The sequence below is a fragment of the Rutidosis leptorrhynchoides genome, chromosome 9 (assembly GCF_046630445.1).
Source record: "Rutidosis leptorrhynchoides isolate AG116_Rl617_1_P2 chromosome 9, CSIRO_AGI_Rlap_v1, whole genome shotgun sequence".
Lineage (NCBI taxonomy): Eukaryota > Viridiplantae > Streptophyta > Magnoliopsida > Asterales > Asteraceae > Rutidosis > Rutidosis leptorrhynchoides.
Window position 1 is genome coordinate 301,471,592 of NC_092341.1, and position 18,740 is coordinate 301,490,331.

An 18,740-nucleotide genomic window follows, 5' to 3' on the forward strand; every position below is an offset into this window, starting at 1 on the left:
GTCGGCCCATATGAGTATATAAGGGAGCGTATGTATTCATTTGTGGTTAATGATCCCATAACCAAAAACCGCTCCTAGTTGTTTTCTCTCCATCAAGATCAGATCCGAAAACCCACCCAAGTCGAATAACGACTCTAGGCGTTGATCTAATCCGATCTATACGATCCGGTTCGACTAAATCGACACCCGAAAGTCAAAGATTCGCTAGAACATCGATCCGAAGATCCGAATACCTCCTACAACTCCCATTAATGATAGTGTTGTAATAAACTACTAAATTTTAATTGGTCAGTTAAGTTTCAGTCAAACTAAAACACTTCGTTTTCTTTCTATAGAAAAACTAGAATTCAGATATGTACGCCTGCCGCATGGATGTTTCACTTGATTTATCTCTTAACAGGCTCCACAAGTATGAGATAAGAGCTCATGGGTGGGACCATAATTAAGACTTTAAGACTAATTTTTAACTCAAAGTAATAATAAAATCATAGCGAAATATACGTACAAGTCTGGTTATATTTTTTATAGGCAAATTGGTTTAGCTTATAATTTTTATCCAGAATTTCATTTATGAACATATATGTTAACTACCAAAACTGATAGATTAACAGCAAGTCACAAGATCCCATAGTGTTCGGGTCATGATATATTTATAAGATTATAAAGTCTCGACTTAACCTGAAAGCATATCCTAGAGTGGTCGGAAAAAGGTAGAAAATTATCATGAGATTAATCAGGTAGACTGCTTAGTGAAATACCAGCCTCCCCTAAATAGAGTGTGACTGTGTGAATAGAAAAAACTTTATCCGTTATTGTGTACAGTGGGCACTCACTAGATAATATCATAGTACTTGTGTAAAAAGTCCCCAACAAGTATTGTGCTTGTCTATGTCATTCACCTATATAAGAACACAAACTCAACTTCAAAACTTATCATTTGGATTATATTTCTTTGTGTTGTACAAACTCATCCAACCAAAAATGGTGAATGTTGAGATCATTTCTAATGAATACATTAAACCATCATCCCCAACACCACAACACCTTAAAACATACAATCTTTCTATCTTAGATCAACTCATTCCTGCCCCTTATGCACCCATCATCCTATACTATCCGAATCAAGATCATCTTAACGAATTCGAGGTTCAAGAACGGTTAAAACATCTAAAAGATTCGTTATCCAAAACGTTAACTTGTTTCTACCCATTAGCTGGAACCATCAAAGACGATCTTTGCATTGATTGTAACGACGTTGGTGCTTACTTTGCAGTCACTCGTGTCAATACTCGCCTTGATGTGTTCTTAAACCGTCCTGATTTTGACCTCGTTAACCGTTTTCTTCCACGTGAGCCTTATTTTAATGGTTCTATTGAAGGAAGTTGTGTGAGTAATATTCAAGTCAACATTTTTGAATGTTTTGGGATTGCAATTAGTTTATGCATTTCTCATAAAGTTCTTGATGGTGCTGCATTGAGTACTTTTCTTAAAGCATGGGCCGGGTCAAGTTTCGGGTCAAAAGATGTTGTGTATCCAAACATGAGTGCACCATCTTTATTTCCTGCTAAAGATTTGTGGCTCAAAGATTCATCAATGGTCATGTTTGGATCTTTGTTTAAGATGGGTAAGTGTAGTACTAAAAGATTTGTTTTTGATTCATCGAAACTATCAAGTCTCAAAGCAAAGGCATCAGCAAACGGGCTAAAAGACCCGACCCGTGTAGAGGTAGTGTCAAGTTTACTATGGAAGTGTATCATGGCTGCAACCGAAGAAAACACCGGTTTTAAAAAACCATCTTTGTTAAGCCATGTAGTTAACCTTCGTAAAAGGTTGGTTTCAACTTTACCAGAAAACTCGATTGGGAACTTAATTTGGTTAGCGAGTGCGGAATGTAGAACAAATGCAAACGCACGATTGTGTGATCTTGTTGAAAAAGTGCGCGATAGTGTGTCGAAGATCAATGGCGAGTTTGTGAAGAAACTACAAGGTGATAAAGGGACAAGAGTGATGGAAGAGTCTCTTAAGAGTATTAAAGATTGTGTGGATTATATCGGGTTTACGAGTTGGTGTAAAATGGGGTTTTACGACGTGGATTTTGGGTGGGGAAAGCCCGTATGGGTTTGTGGTAGCGTTTGTGAAGGTAGCCCGGTTTTTATGAATTTTGTGATTTTAATGGATACGAAATATGGTGATGGAATTGAAGCATGGGTGTGTTTGGATGAACACGAAATGCATATCTTAAAACATAATCCCGAGCTATTGGAATATGCATTGATTGACACGAGTCCTTTGCAAATGAATAAGTGAAGATGGCGTTAACAATTAAGAGATATAATGTTTCTTGTTTTACTTTTTGAGTCTTTGTTGAGATGAATCCTATGTAAACTAAGGTTCCTTGATTGTAACCATTGTTGAAATGAATAAGGTTACCTATCATTTTAGTTGTAAGATTTTTTTCTTACTTCAAGGTAGTTAAACTAAACTTTACCACTTTCGAGTCAAGATGAACTTTACATAAACTAATCGGCAATCGTATCAAATCTGGTCCGACAAGTTAATTTCACCTTGGTCAAAGTTTATCTCGGGATATATTTGATCTTTAAAGGGTTAATCATTCAGGTAACTATAGTATAACTGAAGTTGTGTAATTTTTGAACTGAAAGATGGGAAAAAGTAAGAGTGCGTTTATTTACCTTTTAAATAAATAGTTCATCACTGAATGTTGAATTATTCAACGTTGAGTGCGTTTGTTTTCGATCTTTGAATGACATATGATTTGAATGGTTCAACATTCAGTGTTGAGTCATTTTGAACTGGAATAATTCTTGTTACTGAACATAAATTTTATGTAATATTTTTCATAAATTATACGGAGTATTAGGAACACTTATTACACTAAATAACTATATAACTATATTTTCCTTATATACTAAATGAGGTCTAGATTTTGATCGTATCCTCAAGGCCAAAACGACATTTCAAACAGATTTATAATCACACCCCAAACTTAACCTTTATGTACAATTTCAACCCCCAATGAATGGGGGTAAAATGTAAAGCCAAAAACTAATTAAAAAAAAAAAACTTTACCCAGATTTTTAACGGGTCGTATCTTTTCACTCGCTTCGAGTTAATTTTTTCCGACTTCACCGTCCAACTCGAAATAATTTTACGAACACAACGCAACTAGATACGCGCGAAACGGACTGTTTTAAAAAAACTAAATATTTCGGGATATTTTTTTTACATGTACGTACACGTATAACAAACAACCTAAACTAACCACATCATATCGATGGTTCTGTTCCCTTTGTTACGCTATTTTCTGACGTTAAAAACGCGGAGTACATTAGGCATACTAGGTACTAACCACCTGTTTCCAAATATACCCGTAACAATGTGTTTTTAATTATGTAAATACATAACGCTACGTTAAATGTGAATACGCAATCCGACACAATCCGAAAGGCCCTGCCGTATCGCGTTTGCCTGTATTTTTCTAGTTATTATAATTTTTTAATTAATTACATAACAATTCCGACCCCCTAAATTTACATAAACTATATATACGCCGTGTATAGATACAACCATATATTTCTCTCGAAAGTATCTGATCGAAACCCTAATTTCTCCGCGAGAAGAAAATGAATAATATTTATATCCGTCGTCTTCATCATCATCGATCAGGTCTACATAGTTTGTGTGTTCTATGTTAATTACTGTTAGTGTTAATTTTACCTTAGTTAATTACTACAGTACTATTTGTATGTTGGAGCTTGAGCTTTCAACTCAGAAGTTGAGCCATAGCATAGCAGAGCTATTTATTAGAACACAAAAGAATAAAAGACCTAATCTGTCCTCTTCGTAAGTATATGGAGAGAACGTACATATATATTTGCTCTACTAGTTTTATTATGGAGATTGAGCTTTCAACTCTCAAGTTGAGTAGTAAAATTATGTAGTAACTCATTAAGTTTTGTTCGTGATTTGCGTCACCAATATGATTTAAGTGTAATGGGATTAATTTGTTAACCAAAATAATCTTGATAAATATCGAACAAGTTCGGAAAAGTGTGGAGTGCACACTTGTTTGAACTTATCTTGATTATGACGGGGGTTCGGGGGCAGCGCCCCCAATAGTGGGGTCCAAGGGGCAGAGCCCCTGGCGGGGTTAACATCGCTTTATTAAAAATGTGTTAAAATTTGATTTTGACCCGGTTTGACCCAAAATAAAAAGCCCGGATTTGAGCCTTTTAGCAGTTATGAAATTGCCATTCGGCAGTTATAGATAAAACTGCCATTCGGCAGTTATAAACTCCCGTTTTTTGGTTATTTTTTTGGTACGTTTTATCAAATTCATATACACAAAACACATATTCTCTGTTCAATAATTTTGAGTTTTATCCGATTAGAGATTTCGATAGTACCATCGAAATACTTTGATCTGAAAGTGATTACACGACTCTCGGAAATCCGAATTCGAAACTCTAATATACAACAAATTGTTGGTGATTTGCGTCACCAATAAGTTTAGGGTTATAAAATCTGCTGTAATTTGGTAGATGTAATTCGATATTATAAACAGCCAAATACTTAAATGGACCCAATTGAAACACAAAACAATTAGAGCCCCTAATCTTTCATCACCATCACCTTAAGCATATAAGGTGTAGTGGTGTACACATATTCTTGTTCTTTCTAATTAAAAAAAAAAAAAAAACAGAGCTGTTTAGTAAAATATTCCTCACTTACTTTGGCAGTTAATTTAAGCAATCAAACTGCAAACAATGAATAATTATGTTTCTTGTGATTCTGCAGCTTGTTGCCGGTTCTTCCTATCTTCGAGGACAAAATGTTCATGTGTAGCTTCTTGTGAGCCTGCTACTAAAACAATTGATGATGGTGATATGCCAAAGGTGATGTATATTTTAGCACCTGCAATGGGTCATAACCGGAGATATATTAACGACATGAATACCAGAATCCGTTGGATTCTGTCTGCCCTTGAAGACGCTAAACTAACTCCAGAGGTACGCATATTAAACTTTCTGCTCACGTTCGTTTAAGTAGGTTACACTTCGATCTGTCTTTCACTTTACTTTCTTTATACCTTTATAACTCCAGAGGTATATTAAACTTTTGTTTATATGCATGTAGTTTCGAGGATCTGAGATCAAACAACTTATAAATATTAGAAAAGCTACATTGGAAGAAATAACAAGTGTGCATTCAACATCTTATTATTCTTTTCTTGAGAAGGTAATCAATCAATACATATTTTATATGTGGGTTTGCATCTAATATTTTACGTGTTATTAATTAACGGTCTTTTGTGTTCTTGTAAATCTGTTTATATATATATATATATATATATATATATATATATATATATATATATAGACCGTGGAAGATGCCAAGGCTTCAGAAGATGGCTTGTTAGAAATTGAATCGTCGAAATTGCCCACTTATGTCACTGGCTCGGTAACACCATTCATTGTCCACAAATTTGTTTTTTGATGATCTTTTTTTTTTTTTTTAATTCTTTCTTTCCAATGATACTCATTAACTTTAATCATGGAAATGAATCCACGCAGACACTTAATGATTCTTTAATTGCTGCTGGAGCAGGCTTATCATTGGTTGATTCTGTGGTAAGCTACCCTAACCCGAGTCATAGGTCTGTTTCTGTTAGCTAGCTAGTTTATAGCCAAATACAGTAATAATAATAATAATAATAATAATAATAATAATAATAATAATATAATAATAATAATAATATATGAATGAATTATACATTTATTTACTTATACTTATAGGTGGCAGCATCAAGAATGAGTGAGAACCCTCCCGTTGGTTTTTCCTTGATACGACCTGCTGGACATCATGCGGTTCGAGATCGGGCCATGGGAGGTTGCTTTTTGAATAATGTATCTATTGCAGCTCGATACGCTCAACGCACACACGGACTAAAACGTGTTTTCATTATCGATTTTGATGCACATCATGGGAATGGAACTAGTGATGCGTTTTACGATGACCCAGACGTGTTCTATCTTTCAACTCACCAAGTAAGCTAATGAACAAATAAAACATCCTCTTATCCTTTTGTTCTGAATATTTTATATTTCATATTAGCATCTCAATCAATGGTGGGCGCAATATATTTGGTTAAATTCAGGACGGATGCTACCCTGTTGATACGGGCAAATTTGATGATATCGGATGTGGGAATGGTGAAGGGGCGACACTTAATTTGCCATTACCAGAACTTTCCGGTGATAACGCAATGCGAGCTGCATTTGATGAAGTCATTGTACCTTCTGCTCAAAGCTTTAAGCCCGATATAATTCTTGTATCTGCAGGGTAATTAATTCTTAACACACACACACACACACACACACACACACACACAGAGAGAGAGAGAGAGAGAGTGGTAGGATCAAGGGGGAAGTAACCAATTGGAGGGAAGCGGGGGAAGCAAAATTTTCTTTTTTTTTTCGTTTTTAGAAAAAACTATGTTAACGAACATTATATATATATATATATATATATATATATATATATATATATATATATATATATATATATATATATATAGTGGTAGGATCAAAGTGGAAGTAACCAATTGGAGGGAAGCGGGGGAAGAAAAATTTTCTTTTTTTTTTTGTTTTTTGAAAGAACTTTGTTAACGAACATTATATATATATATATATATATATATATATATATATATATATAGTGGTAGGATCAAGGGGGAAGTAACCAATCGGAGGGAAGCGGGGAGAAGCAAATTTTTTTTTTTCGTTTTTTGAAAAAACTTTGTTAACGAACATTATAGATTGGATGAAAATATGAACATTTAATAAAGACACTTTGTGATAAATGTTTTTATTTTGGCGGGAAAACGCTCGAAGAACTAATATATAATAATTATCGTGTTTTTCGAGCGTATATTGAGGTTTTAGATATTAGGGTTTAGATATTAGGGTTTATAGGGTTTAGATTTAAGGTTTAGATTTAGGATTTAGATTGAGTTTCTAACACGAACGGTTTAGACTTTAGGGTTTAGGGTTTTAGGTTTAGGGACTAAACCCTAAACCCTAAACTCTAAATCGGGCTAAATTTTGACAAAAAAGTACTTCACAAAACATGAAAAAAAACGTTAACATTCTTCACGATCAATATTATCTTGAATGTTATTTTTGTCAATCGTTTTCCCGCCTAAATAATAACATTCATCACGAAGTGTCTTTTTTAAATGTTCATATTTTCGTCTTTTTTAAATGTTCATATTTTTCCCATTGATCCTACCCCTATATATATCTATAGTTTCTATTAAAATCCTATAAGGATGATGTCATTATTAAGCTAATTCTTTTGTTAAAAAAAATCAAAAAACAAAAGAAAAGAAATCTAAGCATGATGATTGATGTCATTAATCTAAATAATTTTTAATTAAAACTAAATCTTATTAATTAATTATTAAATCTTATTAATGATTATTATTTTAATTATTAAAATTAAATAATTTTGAATTATTCTAATTAATTATTTTAAATTGAGTACGAGAAGGTATAAAAGCTAGGCAAGGAAAACCAATTCTAACTTTATATTTTAATTTACACTTTCAAAATAAAATGACCAATATTATCTCTTATGATTGGATGTGGATTGTTTAATATGCAATTTAGGTGTTTGATGAAATGTTCAGCTTTCGAGTTTCTTAGTCCGACTCTGTGGTTCTACGGGTCATTAAACTAAATGGCTTTAGCATTTACGTTCACTTAATACTTAAAACATATCATTAAACTGTTTCATTTAAACAAACCCGTGATTCCACGGGTCATTTCATTAGTGTGTATATATATATATATATATATATATATATATATATATATATATATATATCCCCTTCCTTACATATGTTTATAATGCATGTATTATTATTAATTATTAGCATTATTTATGTTGGATGATCAGATACGATGGACATTTTAAGGAGTCAACAAACGGTTGGCAAGTGACAACCAGAACGTCTTATCCGCTAGCAAATGGAATAAAGCAGCTTGCAAAAGAATTATGTGGTGGTCGATGCGTCTTCTTCTTGGAAGGAGGATGGTGTACGGATATCCTAAGGTTTTCTATTGAAGAATCTTTCCGTGCTTTTATTGGGGAACCGAGCATCGCAAACAAATTTGAGAAACAGTTTGATTATTGGCTTAAGGATGAACCTACTACTCAAATTAAGAAAGCCATTCAGAGGGTCAAGAACTTGCATTCTCTTTAACTAAATAAATAACCGCAATCTTTTCATCTCCGCCAGCTCATTTATATCGGTCGGTTTGGGTAACATTAGATGTCTCCTACAAAATATTTTTTGAAATTATGTAGAGAATATGTATGCTTCAATTTAACAGTCATAAACCTTATCAAGCGTCATTTAGCTCGTTTGTATATTCGTAGGTTATTTTTTTTATTATTATTATAACCGGGTATAAAAGTACGGGGACATATTATCATTACTTTTTCTTATTGTATTGTAATTTTTTTTTATTGTATTGTATTGTAAATGTGATTGTATATTGTATGTATTGTGTCTCTATTATGCAAGTACATTTTCTGCAGATTTAAATTCAGATTGTTATTTTTTACCCTTTTCATTTGTTGCAACGAATATAGAAACAAGAAGTCACAATTTTTGTGTGTGTGTGTGTGTGATCGTGTTTTTTAGGGATCGATGTGGGAAATTTTTTAGTATTTAGGTGAATTTTTAAGTATTTTGATTAAAAACATAAGAATTAGGTTGTGCCATATGTATGAAAAGAGTATACCATAATCATGTATTTGTCAAATTAAATACCATAGTTTAATAATCAAGCATCTTGATTGGTTGATAATTTTATTTTTGGGGGGGGGGGGGGGGGGGGGGGGGGGGGGCAGCCCGGCACCTTTGCCCGTTTCCTGGAAAGCCGGTGCCGGTGCCGCTCCAGAAAACTTAATAACAATAAATAAAATAAAGACACTGCTAAAAAACTATTTAACTAAGAAGTTAAAGATAATAAAACTACCTTAACACGAAGCTTGTTATGGATCTACTAATCTTTTAGGCTAAGAGGCACACATTTTCGAACATGACCACTTTATTTACAAATTCCACAAAGATAAAGATACATCTTTTTCTTTCTTTTCAGTCCAGTCAATTATGTAGCCTTGCAATACGAGGTCGACGTTTTTTGCCCTTTTAACTCTAAATTCAGTAGCAGTTCACTTATTATTGATGAACTAGAAAAGTGGTCTGGCCCATGGGCCCAGATAATTGTGCCGGAAAAACAAAATTAATTAAAAAAAAAATTGCCGCCGTGGACTATCTTAATAAAAGTTGACTATTAATAGTCCCCAGACAATAAATCGTAATTTTAGAAAATCTCGGTAACTTCATTTTCCACCAACGAAATATACTCTCTCTATTATAACTTCTTTTAATTTGTTGAAATACAAAGTGGACTAAAAAAACGTGGACTATCTTAAAAAAGTGGACTATTAAAACGAACAGAGTTTTATTTATTTATCAGATAGAATGCACGCTCTTGGTCCTTTGAATGGCTTCTTTAATCTTATTAATTGGTTCATCGTGCAAGAAGACTGCATACTTTTTCTCAAACTCATCAGCCATGCTCGGTTCTCCAAGAAAAGCACGAAAAGATTCAGCAACAGAAAACGACACAATGCCTTTGCTCGGTCCTCCTTCCAAAAAGAACACGCATCGCCCACCACACAAATCTTTTGCAAGCTGCTTAATGCCTAATGCTAGCGTGAAATACGTTCCAGTTGTCAGCTGAAAGCCCCCCGTGGGATCAGTTGCATGTCCATCATATCTAGCGAACAAAATGAAATTATGTAAAAACAAATGCATGTAGAAAATACATAAATACACACGCGCGCACACACATAAGTAAAAAAAAAAGTAAAGGTTTTTCCCTGTTCAGGCTACCCGAGAGGGTGAGTAATCCCGACCCGCTACTCTGATGTACGCAGCCCATCAGGATTACTCCCTGGTTGTTTCTAACCCATCCCTGGCCAACACAAGATATTTGTCCTAGGCACAATTCGAACCTGAGACCTCTTGGAAGGAACTCAAGGCCCTAAGCACTGGGCTATCTTGTGATACAATAATTATAGCCGGTTTAGATCTTTATTTTGGGAGAAAATCGTACCCTGCAGATACAATAATCATATCCGGTTTAAATCTTTGGACACACGGTACAATGATCTCGTCAAACACATTTCGCATTGCGATATCACCTGTACCGTCCGGTAATGGCAAATTAAGTGTTGCTCCTTCACCAAGCCCAGACCCAGTCTCATTAAACTTGCCGTGATACCCTACAGACTAATGAATATATGATATATATTGAAGCCAGCCAATATTAAGATGAGTAATAACAAATGCCATACATTATAAAAACAGGTGAAGTAACTTGATATATATAGATATGCACACATATATAAATATCAGCTAGATAGGTACCTGATTAAAGCACCATCTATTATTTATAAAAGCAACCTAAATCGAACTTGCAAGATATTCACTTACTTAGATTATACGTTTAACATTCACTCATTTGCAATAGGCATAACTACAATTTAAAACATGGGATCCGAAAATAAATTTTGTTTTATATAACAACTTGTTAGGTCACTTCCTATCTTAGTTTTAGTTAACTGAACTTTTCTCATCTACATCGGTATCAACCCCTTTAACTTCTTGCTAGTTAACTGAACTTCGCTCGGCTTAGCGCCCCCGTGCCTGTCCAAGTTAAAGTTTAAGTTTAGCTAGCGCCAAACTCTCCTTTTCACGCAAGATAGGGAATGATCTTGCATGGCCTTATATATTAGAAATTTGAGTAATGATTTTCCTCCTTATTTTTATCCTTACAAATAAAAATAATGACACGTGGTCAAACCAACAAATCAAGGGAAGAGAGAGAATAAGTAATTGACAAATGTCAACAATTTATGGGTTAAGAGGATTGGTAGGCAGTTTAGGTAAGTATTTTGTGTTCATTTAAGCTAGTATAAATTTAATCAATTTATTTATATACTAGTCCATATCCATATCAATATAATCCTTGAGAATAGTAAGTAGATAGATGAAAGTTTGTTACTTACCTTATGAGTTGAAAGAACGAATATGTCTGGGTCATCATAGAACGCATGATTAGTGTAAGACATGAAATGGGCATCAAAATCGATAATCAAAACACGTTTTAGTCCATGGACACGTTGAGCATATCGTGCTGCAATACCAGCATTCTCAAAATAGCACCATCCCTTAGATTCGTCTAGAAGTGCATGGTGCCTAGCAGGTGGCATTAGGGCAAATCCAACTGGAGACTTTTCATCGATTTTTGAGGCCGCCACCTACAATTTCACCAATACAAAAAAAACTTCAATTATTTAAATTTTGTTAATTAAACAATAACTCATAATAACTATAAATCATAAACACAACGATTTAGGGCAGACTTACCATAAAATCAACCAAAGATATGCCTGCTCCAGCAACAGCCAACGAATCCTCATATGACTGCATCATCATTTATATAAATATCTCAAAAGACATTATATAAATATATAGATGATAAACCAATACATAGAGTAAAACACGTGATACACATTGTCCCCTTTATTTTCTAATCGCATACACCCACAGAGACACACATATAGGGTTGCAAACGGCGGTTTGGTGATAGTCCGTCTTGACGTCTAATAAGTTGGTCAATAGTCAAAAGGGGGTCAACGCAGGTCAAATTCGGTCAAAATTGTTGTCGTTTAGTTTTACTTTTTTTTTTTTTTTTTTATTATATTAGCGATGATAGCGATTATAGGTACAAATTGGTCAACGAAGGTTTTTTACTTTAAAATCTATGTGTGTGTGTGTGTATAAATTTTATAAGCCAACGTCGGTCAACATCTGTCTCGACCCTCTAACGTCCCACCATCTCGACCCTTTGAGAGTTCGAGTTCTCGACCATCTCGACCCCGTCTCGCGCCTTTTTAAAATTTCACACATAAGTGGGTGTGTAAAACATATCTAAGGTTTGTACATACAAAAGTTTTATATGATCTTAGTTCTAAAAACACGAGAATACACATAAGCACCGTGGAAAGTTACTATCGGTAGAAAAATGTAGATGTGCATGGAATTTTCTTACCGTGACAGTGACATATTCAAATTCTAACATTTCAAGATCAAAATTGCTCGATTTTGAAGTCTTAGCCTTTGCCACTGCCTATATATATAAAAACATAAGACCATTAATTAGAATAGGTGGCAAAGATCTCATTATATAATTGATCCAAATGTACAAAATAACATTTCGAAGTGCAGGAAATTGTATTACCTTCTTGAGACGATAAAGATAATATTCGTTATGCACACTTTTTATATCTTTCAACGTAGCATTTCTAGAACAATTAAGTTGAACGATCTCAGATCCTCGAAACTGCAAGGGATATATTAGAGCTAGCCCATTTCAGTAAAAATAAAAAGTGCTCCGTATTTAATTACAATTACAATATCAAACAATGTAGCATACCAATACCAATACTAAATGTTTTATTTACCTCTGGAGTGAGTTTTGCTTTTTCAAGAGCACTCAAAATAAAAGGAACTCTTGTATCACATTCTAGGTCCAGCTCCTGCAAATGAAAACTTTTTGTCATTTAATTTGTATACAAACAAATGATGAATCTATCTATGTTGTTATAATACTAAAGAGCATTAGATTAGAAGAAAATATTGTACCTCTTTTTTTTGATGATGATGATGATCCGTAGCATTAGCATGAGTACTTAAACTATAAACTACTTTTGGTATATCCTCATATGTCTTGTCACGTACTACTAGTTGAGAAGAAGCTACCGAATACTTTGTCCTTATGGACATAAAGAACTGACCAGCTGCAGCAACGTAATTTAAATTATTAGTTACATATATTTTGAAATACAACTAGTTATATCTTGCGACTTCAGGGAATAATTAATAGTTAATGATAAAATGATAATTTAATAATTGATAATATAAATATATGTGACCAATGTGGGACAGGGAATTACGCTTGTATCAAATTGTTAAAGAACTAGTAGCAACTAATGGGAGACACACTTGTTGGCTGTTGTTGCTATTATATTAAACCCATCATCATATGTATCTAAGCTTTTGAGTAGTATAACTTAACAGTAAAAATAAAAATTACAGTAAAAATAAAATTTACAGACGACCAAAGTAGATCATTCACCTGATCGAAGATTATGATATTGATGACGATAAAGATTATTCATATTCATCTCGCTAGGCACAGAGCAAACGGAGCTAGGGTTCCGATTAGATAATTTTAGGGTAAAATCATATGACGGTGTATTATTTTATTCTTTTTATGTGAAATCTAAAATAACTATTTATCTTTCTTTCCTTAAAAATAATATAATTACTTTGTTAGAATTTCTCTAATTACACTGTTTACACATGGCATTTTTCATTCAAAAAATATTCCAATCTATATCTACCTATCTATATTATATTATATTATATATTAAGTTTTATGATCCCGTCCGTTGGACGGAAGGTATACGTTTTCGCTAATGTTAAATATATAATAATAGTATTATTTTCAAGTTTTTAAACAGTTTTTTTTAGGGTTAAAGCCATAAATTAAATAAGCCATATATTTTCATTTTTGTTCCAATGTAGGCTATATACCCCGAAAAATACCAATGTAAGCTATATACTTTCATAAAGTGTACTAATATGAACGAACAAAACTTATTAACCGGATAAACAACTAAACGATGACGTGACATCCTATGTGGAGAATGACTTTGGTGATACATCGGAACAAAGGTAAAAGCATATAGCCTACATCGGAACAAAACTGAAAGTATATAGCCTATATCGGAACAAAACTGAAAGTATATGACCTATTTGGAGCCATATAAAATGCAAAAAAATGTTAAATAATTAACTTTACCGGTTCAGCAGATAACTTGTAAAATTTGTGTACATCGATACAACTTTTAAGAGTATATAACCTATATTGATATTTTTTGGGGTATATAGCCTACATTGGGACAAAAATGAAAGTATATGACCTATTTATGGCTTTAACCTTTTTTTTATTATTCTAATAGTGCTTTATGAGCTCGTCCTTTGAACGCAAGTTGTCAATATACGTTTTTGCTATTGTAAAATATATAATAATAGTATTATTTTCATGTTTTTTAAAAAGTTTTTAATTATGATAGTGTTTTATGAGCCCGTCTATTGGATAGAAGTTGTAATTATTCGTTTTTGCTACTGTCAAATATATAATAATAGTATTACTTTCATATTTTCAAAAAAATTTTTTAAATTCTGATAGTGTTTTATGAGCTCGTCCATTAGATGAATGTTGTAAATATACGTTTTCGCTTCTGTCAAATATATAATAATTATTTTTATATTTTTTGAAAGTTGTTTGATTTTGAGAGTGTTGTATGAGTCTATTGAATGGAGGTTGTACATACCGTATATAAACTTATACATGTATATAGATAACAAACTTAAACACTTATAGATAATAAATTATATTAGCATCAACTCACAATAAATATACTAATGTATACTTTTAAATAGATGTACAATAGCATTCAAATTCTTTAGTATTATCTATATCTATTTTATTAATATATACGTGATTTACTATGATTTTGTTTATCTATATAATTAGATATTAACATACGTAGGAAAATAATAATACATATTTATATTTTTATTATTATTTATTATTTATTATTATTATTCTGTTATTAAGAAACGTATGTGTAGTTGTATAATAATTTGTAAATATCTTTGAATTCAATGATAAGTATGGTAAATAAATTTTTGCCTATATAAAAAGTTAATTGATAAATATTATTTAATTCAGTTTAATTGAGAAAATAACATGTGGACAAATTTAATTCAGTTTGGGGAATTGACACATATACAAATTTAATTCAGATTAATTAAAAAATTGACACGTAGGATTATTGGCACACGCTTTATAATAATGTATAGATAGATGTATAGATAGATTATATATAATAATAACAAAGTTGATTTTAGCTAATCAATTTTGAAAAAATTCAAATGGAACAAAAAGGACCATTGGATTAACTCCCATATTTCAATAGTGACCATAGATTTACTTGATCACTCAATATTTGTCTCTCTCCTCTATTTTAATTGTTTATTGACAAAAGTATCCTTAAACAAATCCGGTCCCTAACGAAGAAGATACGGGGTTACTCTTCCATTATCACAAAACCTAATTCAAGAAAAAGCGCACCCTCTCTTTCTCTGTAATTTTTTTTATTTGAAAAGCAGAAATATTATTAAAACAGAAACGAGGAGTACATATATATATATGATGCAATCTACGCTGCAGTTAGGGATAACTTCCATTCAATTACGAATCAGAAATAGTTCACGAAGTATTAAGGTTCGTAGGTTGCAATCGTCAATAAAAAACGTTCCTTCCTGTTTCAAAATCAAATTAGGGTTCTTATGGTGCAATCGATTTGAGTCCTCAAGATTCAACAGATGGTTGTCTGACTGCTGAAAAAGGACAGGTTTTATTATTTTTTGTTAAAACCCTAATACTACTCATTGATTTTTTTCAACATTTTAAATTTGGATTCCATAATTTAAAAATCAAATTAGGGTTCTTACGGGTTTGATTTGAATTCCATTTTAAAATTTTCTGTAGAAAATGATCAAAGCTGAGTTAATTTGGATTCCGGTTCACTAGCTCTGAACAAGCATGAAGGATACATTAAGGTGACATTCAGATTAGTTACTTCTATGTGTATTGATGTTTTTTTTTTTTGTTTTTTTGTAATTTTATAGGTCAAATATTGATTGCACACCAAGTGTTTGATTAAATGCCTGAATAAATAAAGAAAAAATCTTCAAGGTTGTTGTCCTTATATCTCTCTCACATTTTGATCGAACCAAAAATGTCTGATTCGAGTGCAAGTGAATTAAAAGGAGAGTTTAACCTTTGGAAGGGGTTCCTTCGGTTAAATGGGATGTGAATGTGGTGGTGTTGTTTGTCTTTTGTCGAGCCTCCAAGGTAAGCTTGAAGAGAGGATTAGTGTGTGCGAGTTTATTAGCCTGAAAAGTGAGGCTTAGGAGCACTATTTATAGATAAATAATCGACGGTTATGCATGATAACCGTTATATTAGTGCCCAATCTCCATAACTGCCACTAGAATCTTCTAATCATGCCTACAACCTACTCCACGTCCTCCACGTTCCTGGAATGTAGAGATTCAGTCCAGCTTGTCATTGCTAAGCCAGCCGAATGTAAAATGGAACGGCAACGGTTCCGTGACGTATATTCGACTTTAATGAAGCTGACTAAGAACATTTAGCGTGTTGGATGCCATGCGCTGCACGTGACGCAACACGTGACGCAGCGTGGCGTGACATACGTCATTAAGTCCCCCCAGTTTGGTTAGGTACAAAATGTACTTGTACGTGACCAAAATAACAGTTATCTTTCTGCTAAATATGAATGACACCACTAATATCACGTCTTACGAAATGGTGGGGTATGAATATTATTAAAATGAATGAGTTCCACTTTTTATAATATATATATATATATATATATATATATATATATATATATATATATATATATATATATAATCATCATGAGTGAATTTGACACAAGCCATCCCATCAGCCGCCAAACGTGGTATTCCCTAGGTAAACGCCATAATTGTTACTGCTGTAAGACTTGAAATGGTGCGAATTCAACGGTCGTGAAGCTGTGGTGAAAAACACGTGGACTTCCAGGATTAAAGCCCATCAGGATGGCCCATCCAAAATTTTTTTCTATAAATAGAGGGTTTTACCCTCTCATTTTTACTCACCCCTTGCGCTTGCAACTTATCTTTTAAAGCATACTTTGTGCGATTCTTCTATTACTTCCCACTTCCACTTCACGTACCGTTTCAGTTAATACCAAGGTTAGTATATCATATCTAAGGCTGAGGCTTCACGAGAGCTGAGTAACGTCACGTCTAACCAGCTTGAGGATTTCATTGGTGAATATCCGCCGCTTACCGGATGGCATGTTATGGTGGCGACGGATGAGCAGCGTGCTCACACCCCTCCAGCGGACCACTTCACATTGTACATAAAGGCGATATCGATTGGCAATCTGCGCTTACCGCTATTGCCTTTCATAGCATCTGTTTTAGAGCACTATCATATTAGTGTCTCCCAGCGTCATCCTCACGCGTGGTAACGCGTGATTATTTTTGAGATGTTTTTTAGGGGGCAGAACCGTCCCGCTCTACTGAACATTTTTCGGGCGACGTTTAAGCTATCTGCTTCTGGGAAGGGTTGGTATACCTTCGAAAATAAGTGTAATTTCACTTCAAAGAAATCCCCCTCCCTCCATGATTGGAGGGATATGTATGTATAGGTTCATCAGAACGCGCTCGGCGAAGGGCATGTCCATCTAGTTCCGTGGCACTTCAGCCGTTCACACGAACTTTCAAAGACGCCGAATTTGACTACGGAGGAGCGCGCTCTATTCAACTTCTGTAAGGACGCCGAACTTGACATGCATCCTTACACAGAGGTGATGCTGAACCTGGGTAACATTCAATGTTAATGGACTTGGACAAACAAGGTGCCTATAATTCTTCATAACGGAATGGGTATGCTCTTGGTGCCATAGCGTTCTTTGTAATGCTTCTCCCTTTGTCAATATTTTAATATATTTTCTAACTGTGCAGCAATGAACTTCGGACAAGCTATTCGCCGTCCCACGCTTGAGGGATTAAAGTTCAAGAAAGTCGACAAGTCCATGCTACCTGAGGGAGATCCTCGAAGGGGAGGGGAGCCAGCTGTTGAAACGTCAACAAATGCCACCACCGAGACTGGTGGCGCGTCGCAGAATCAGACCTCTACACCTATCACCAATCCGAAACCATTATCTGTTACACCTCCGGAGCCGTCAATTGGGCAAAAGAGTTACAGCCCGGCCATGTTTTTGGTGACCCCTGGCGGTAACAAAAACCCGAAAAGCGCCAGGGAAATTGCCGAGAGCAACCTGGAGAGTTTTCAACATGAACCCAGCCAAGGTGGATACTATTTCAATCCTGATGGCGGATAATAAACTTAATACATCACCAAGATCACAATGGCGGAAACTAATAAAAGTTATTGTTTCAGGGCATCAAACCAATCCCCCAATCATCAATATCGAGGACATCTCCCATGTCCAAGAAAAGGAGAAAGCCGTGACACTATCTAGTTCCGACAATGGTTTCGGTCAATAACATTTCGGCCAACACAGCGGCTCAATGGAGATTCCCCATTCTCCCGGATTTGGCAACCATCCAACGTTTGCTCACCTCGACACTATTTGGGACGTGTCCCATGGCGATGCGTACTTCCAATTTGAGTACCTACAGAGAATCTGCCCTCCTATTATGGCAGAGGAATTGAAAAAGATGCCCGACAACGCTGCCCGTCACGCCCGTATTCAACATATCCATCACGGGTTGGCGTTGGCCCGGGATGAGATTGTTCGTTCAACTAGACTGGAGCAGCATTGCCGAAAGGCAGAATCTCTTTTGAAAGAGGTGAATGTGGAGGTTAAGTCCCTGAGAGAGGGAATGGCTAATAACCGGAAGG

The 18,740-nt window shown here is 34.3% G+C and overlaps 3 protein-coding genes and 1 long non-coding RNA gene across 4 annotated transcripts; 2 read left to right on the plus strand and 2 right to left on the minus strand.

Moving 5' to 3' along the window:
- The first annotated feature begins 948 nt into the window (after positions 1-948).
- LOC139866409 (epi-neemfruitin B 7-O-acetyltransferse L7AT-like) lies at positions 949-2,436 on the plus strand. The gene has a single exon (XM_071854642.1). It carries the CDS (start codon positions 982-984, stop codon positions 2,305-2,307), a length of 1,326 nt encoding a protein of 441 aa, XP_071710743.1. The 5' UTR covers positions 949-981; the 3' UTR covers positions 2,308-2,436.
- Positions 2,437-3,601: 1,165 nt separating this feature from the next.
- Positions 3,602-8,420, plus strand: LOC139869348 (histone deacetylase 14, chloroplastic-like). Its single transcript, XM_071857662.1, has 8 exons — positions 3,602-3,687; positions 4,819-5,030; positions 5,158-5,259; positions 5,401-5,481; positions 5,595-5,651; positions 5,817-6,068; positions 6,179-6,363; positions 7,981-8,420. The coding sequence occupies exons 1-8, from the start codon at positions 3,645-3,647 to the stop codon at positions 8,285-8,287; spliced, it is 1,239 nt and encodes a 412-aa protein (XP_071713763.1). The 5' UTR covers positions 3,602-3,644; the 3' UTR covers positions 8,288-8,420.
- A 958-nt stretch (positions 8,421-9,378) lies between these two features.
- Positions 9,379-11,599, minus strand: LOC139868917 (histone deacetylase 14, chloroplastic-like). Its single transcript, XM_071857254.1, has 4 exons — positions 11,531-11,599; positions 11,170-11,421; positions 10,215-10,390; positions 9,379-9,875 (listed from the first exon to the last, which is right to left on the minus strand). Exons 1-4 carry the CDS (start codon positions 11,597-11,599, stop codon positions 9,569-9,571), a joined length of 804 nt encoding a protein of 267 aa, XP_071713355.1. The 3' UTR covers positions 9,379-9,568.
- A 616-nt stretch (positions 11,600-12,215) lies between these two features.
- LOC139867419 (uncharacterized) lies at positions 12,216-12,704 on the minus strand. Its single transcript, XR_011765834.1, has 3 exons — positions 12,628-12,704; positions 12,405-12,506; positions 12,216-12,293 (listed from the first exon to the last, which is right to left on the minus strand). It is a non-coding gene; the product is annotated as an uncharacterized lncRNA (long non-coding RNA).
- Between the last annotated feature and the right edge of the window lie 6,036 nt (positions 12,705-18,740).

What these genes read in the sequence shown, in the direction of transcription:
- LOC139868917 (XM_071857254.1), bottom strand. Translation starts at nt 11,599, where the DNA reads ATGATGATGCAGTCATATGAGGATTCGTTGGCTGTTGCTGGAGCAGGC. An exon ending in TCGTTCTTTCAACTCATAAG is followed by an intron (nt 10,391 to 11,169) that starts GTAAGTAACAAA and finishes TATATTCATTAG; the next exon opens with TCTGTAGGGTATCACGGCAA. An exon ending in ATGATTATTGTATCTGCAGG is followed by an intron (nt 9,876 to 10,214) that starts GTACGATTTTCT and finishes TTTGTTCGCTAG; the next exon opens with ATATGATGGACATGCAACTG.
- LOC139866409 (XM_071854642.1), top strand. Translation starts at nt 982, where the DNA reads ATGGTGAATGTTGAGATCATTTCTAATGAATACATTAAACCATCATCC.
- LOC139869348 (XM_071857662.1), top strand. Translation starts at nt 3,645, where the DNA reads ATGAATAATATTTATATCCGTCGTCTTCATCATCATCGATCAG. An exon ending in TCTATCTTTCAACTCACCAA is followed by an intron (nt 6,069 to 6,178) that starts GTAAGCTAATGA and finishes GGTTAAATTCAG; the next exon opens with GACGGATGCTACCCTGTTGA. An exon ending in ATAATTCTTGTATCTGCAGG is followed by an intron (nt 6,364 to 7,980) that starts GTAATTAATTCT and finishes TTGGATGATCAG; the next exon opens with ATACGATGGACATTTTAAGG.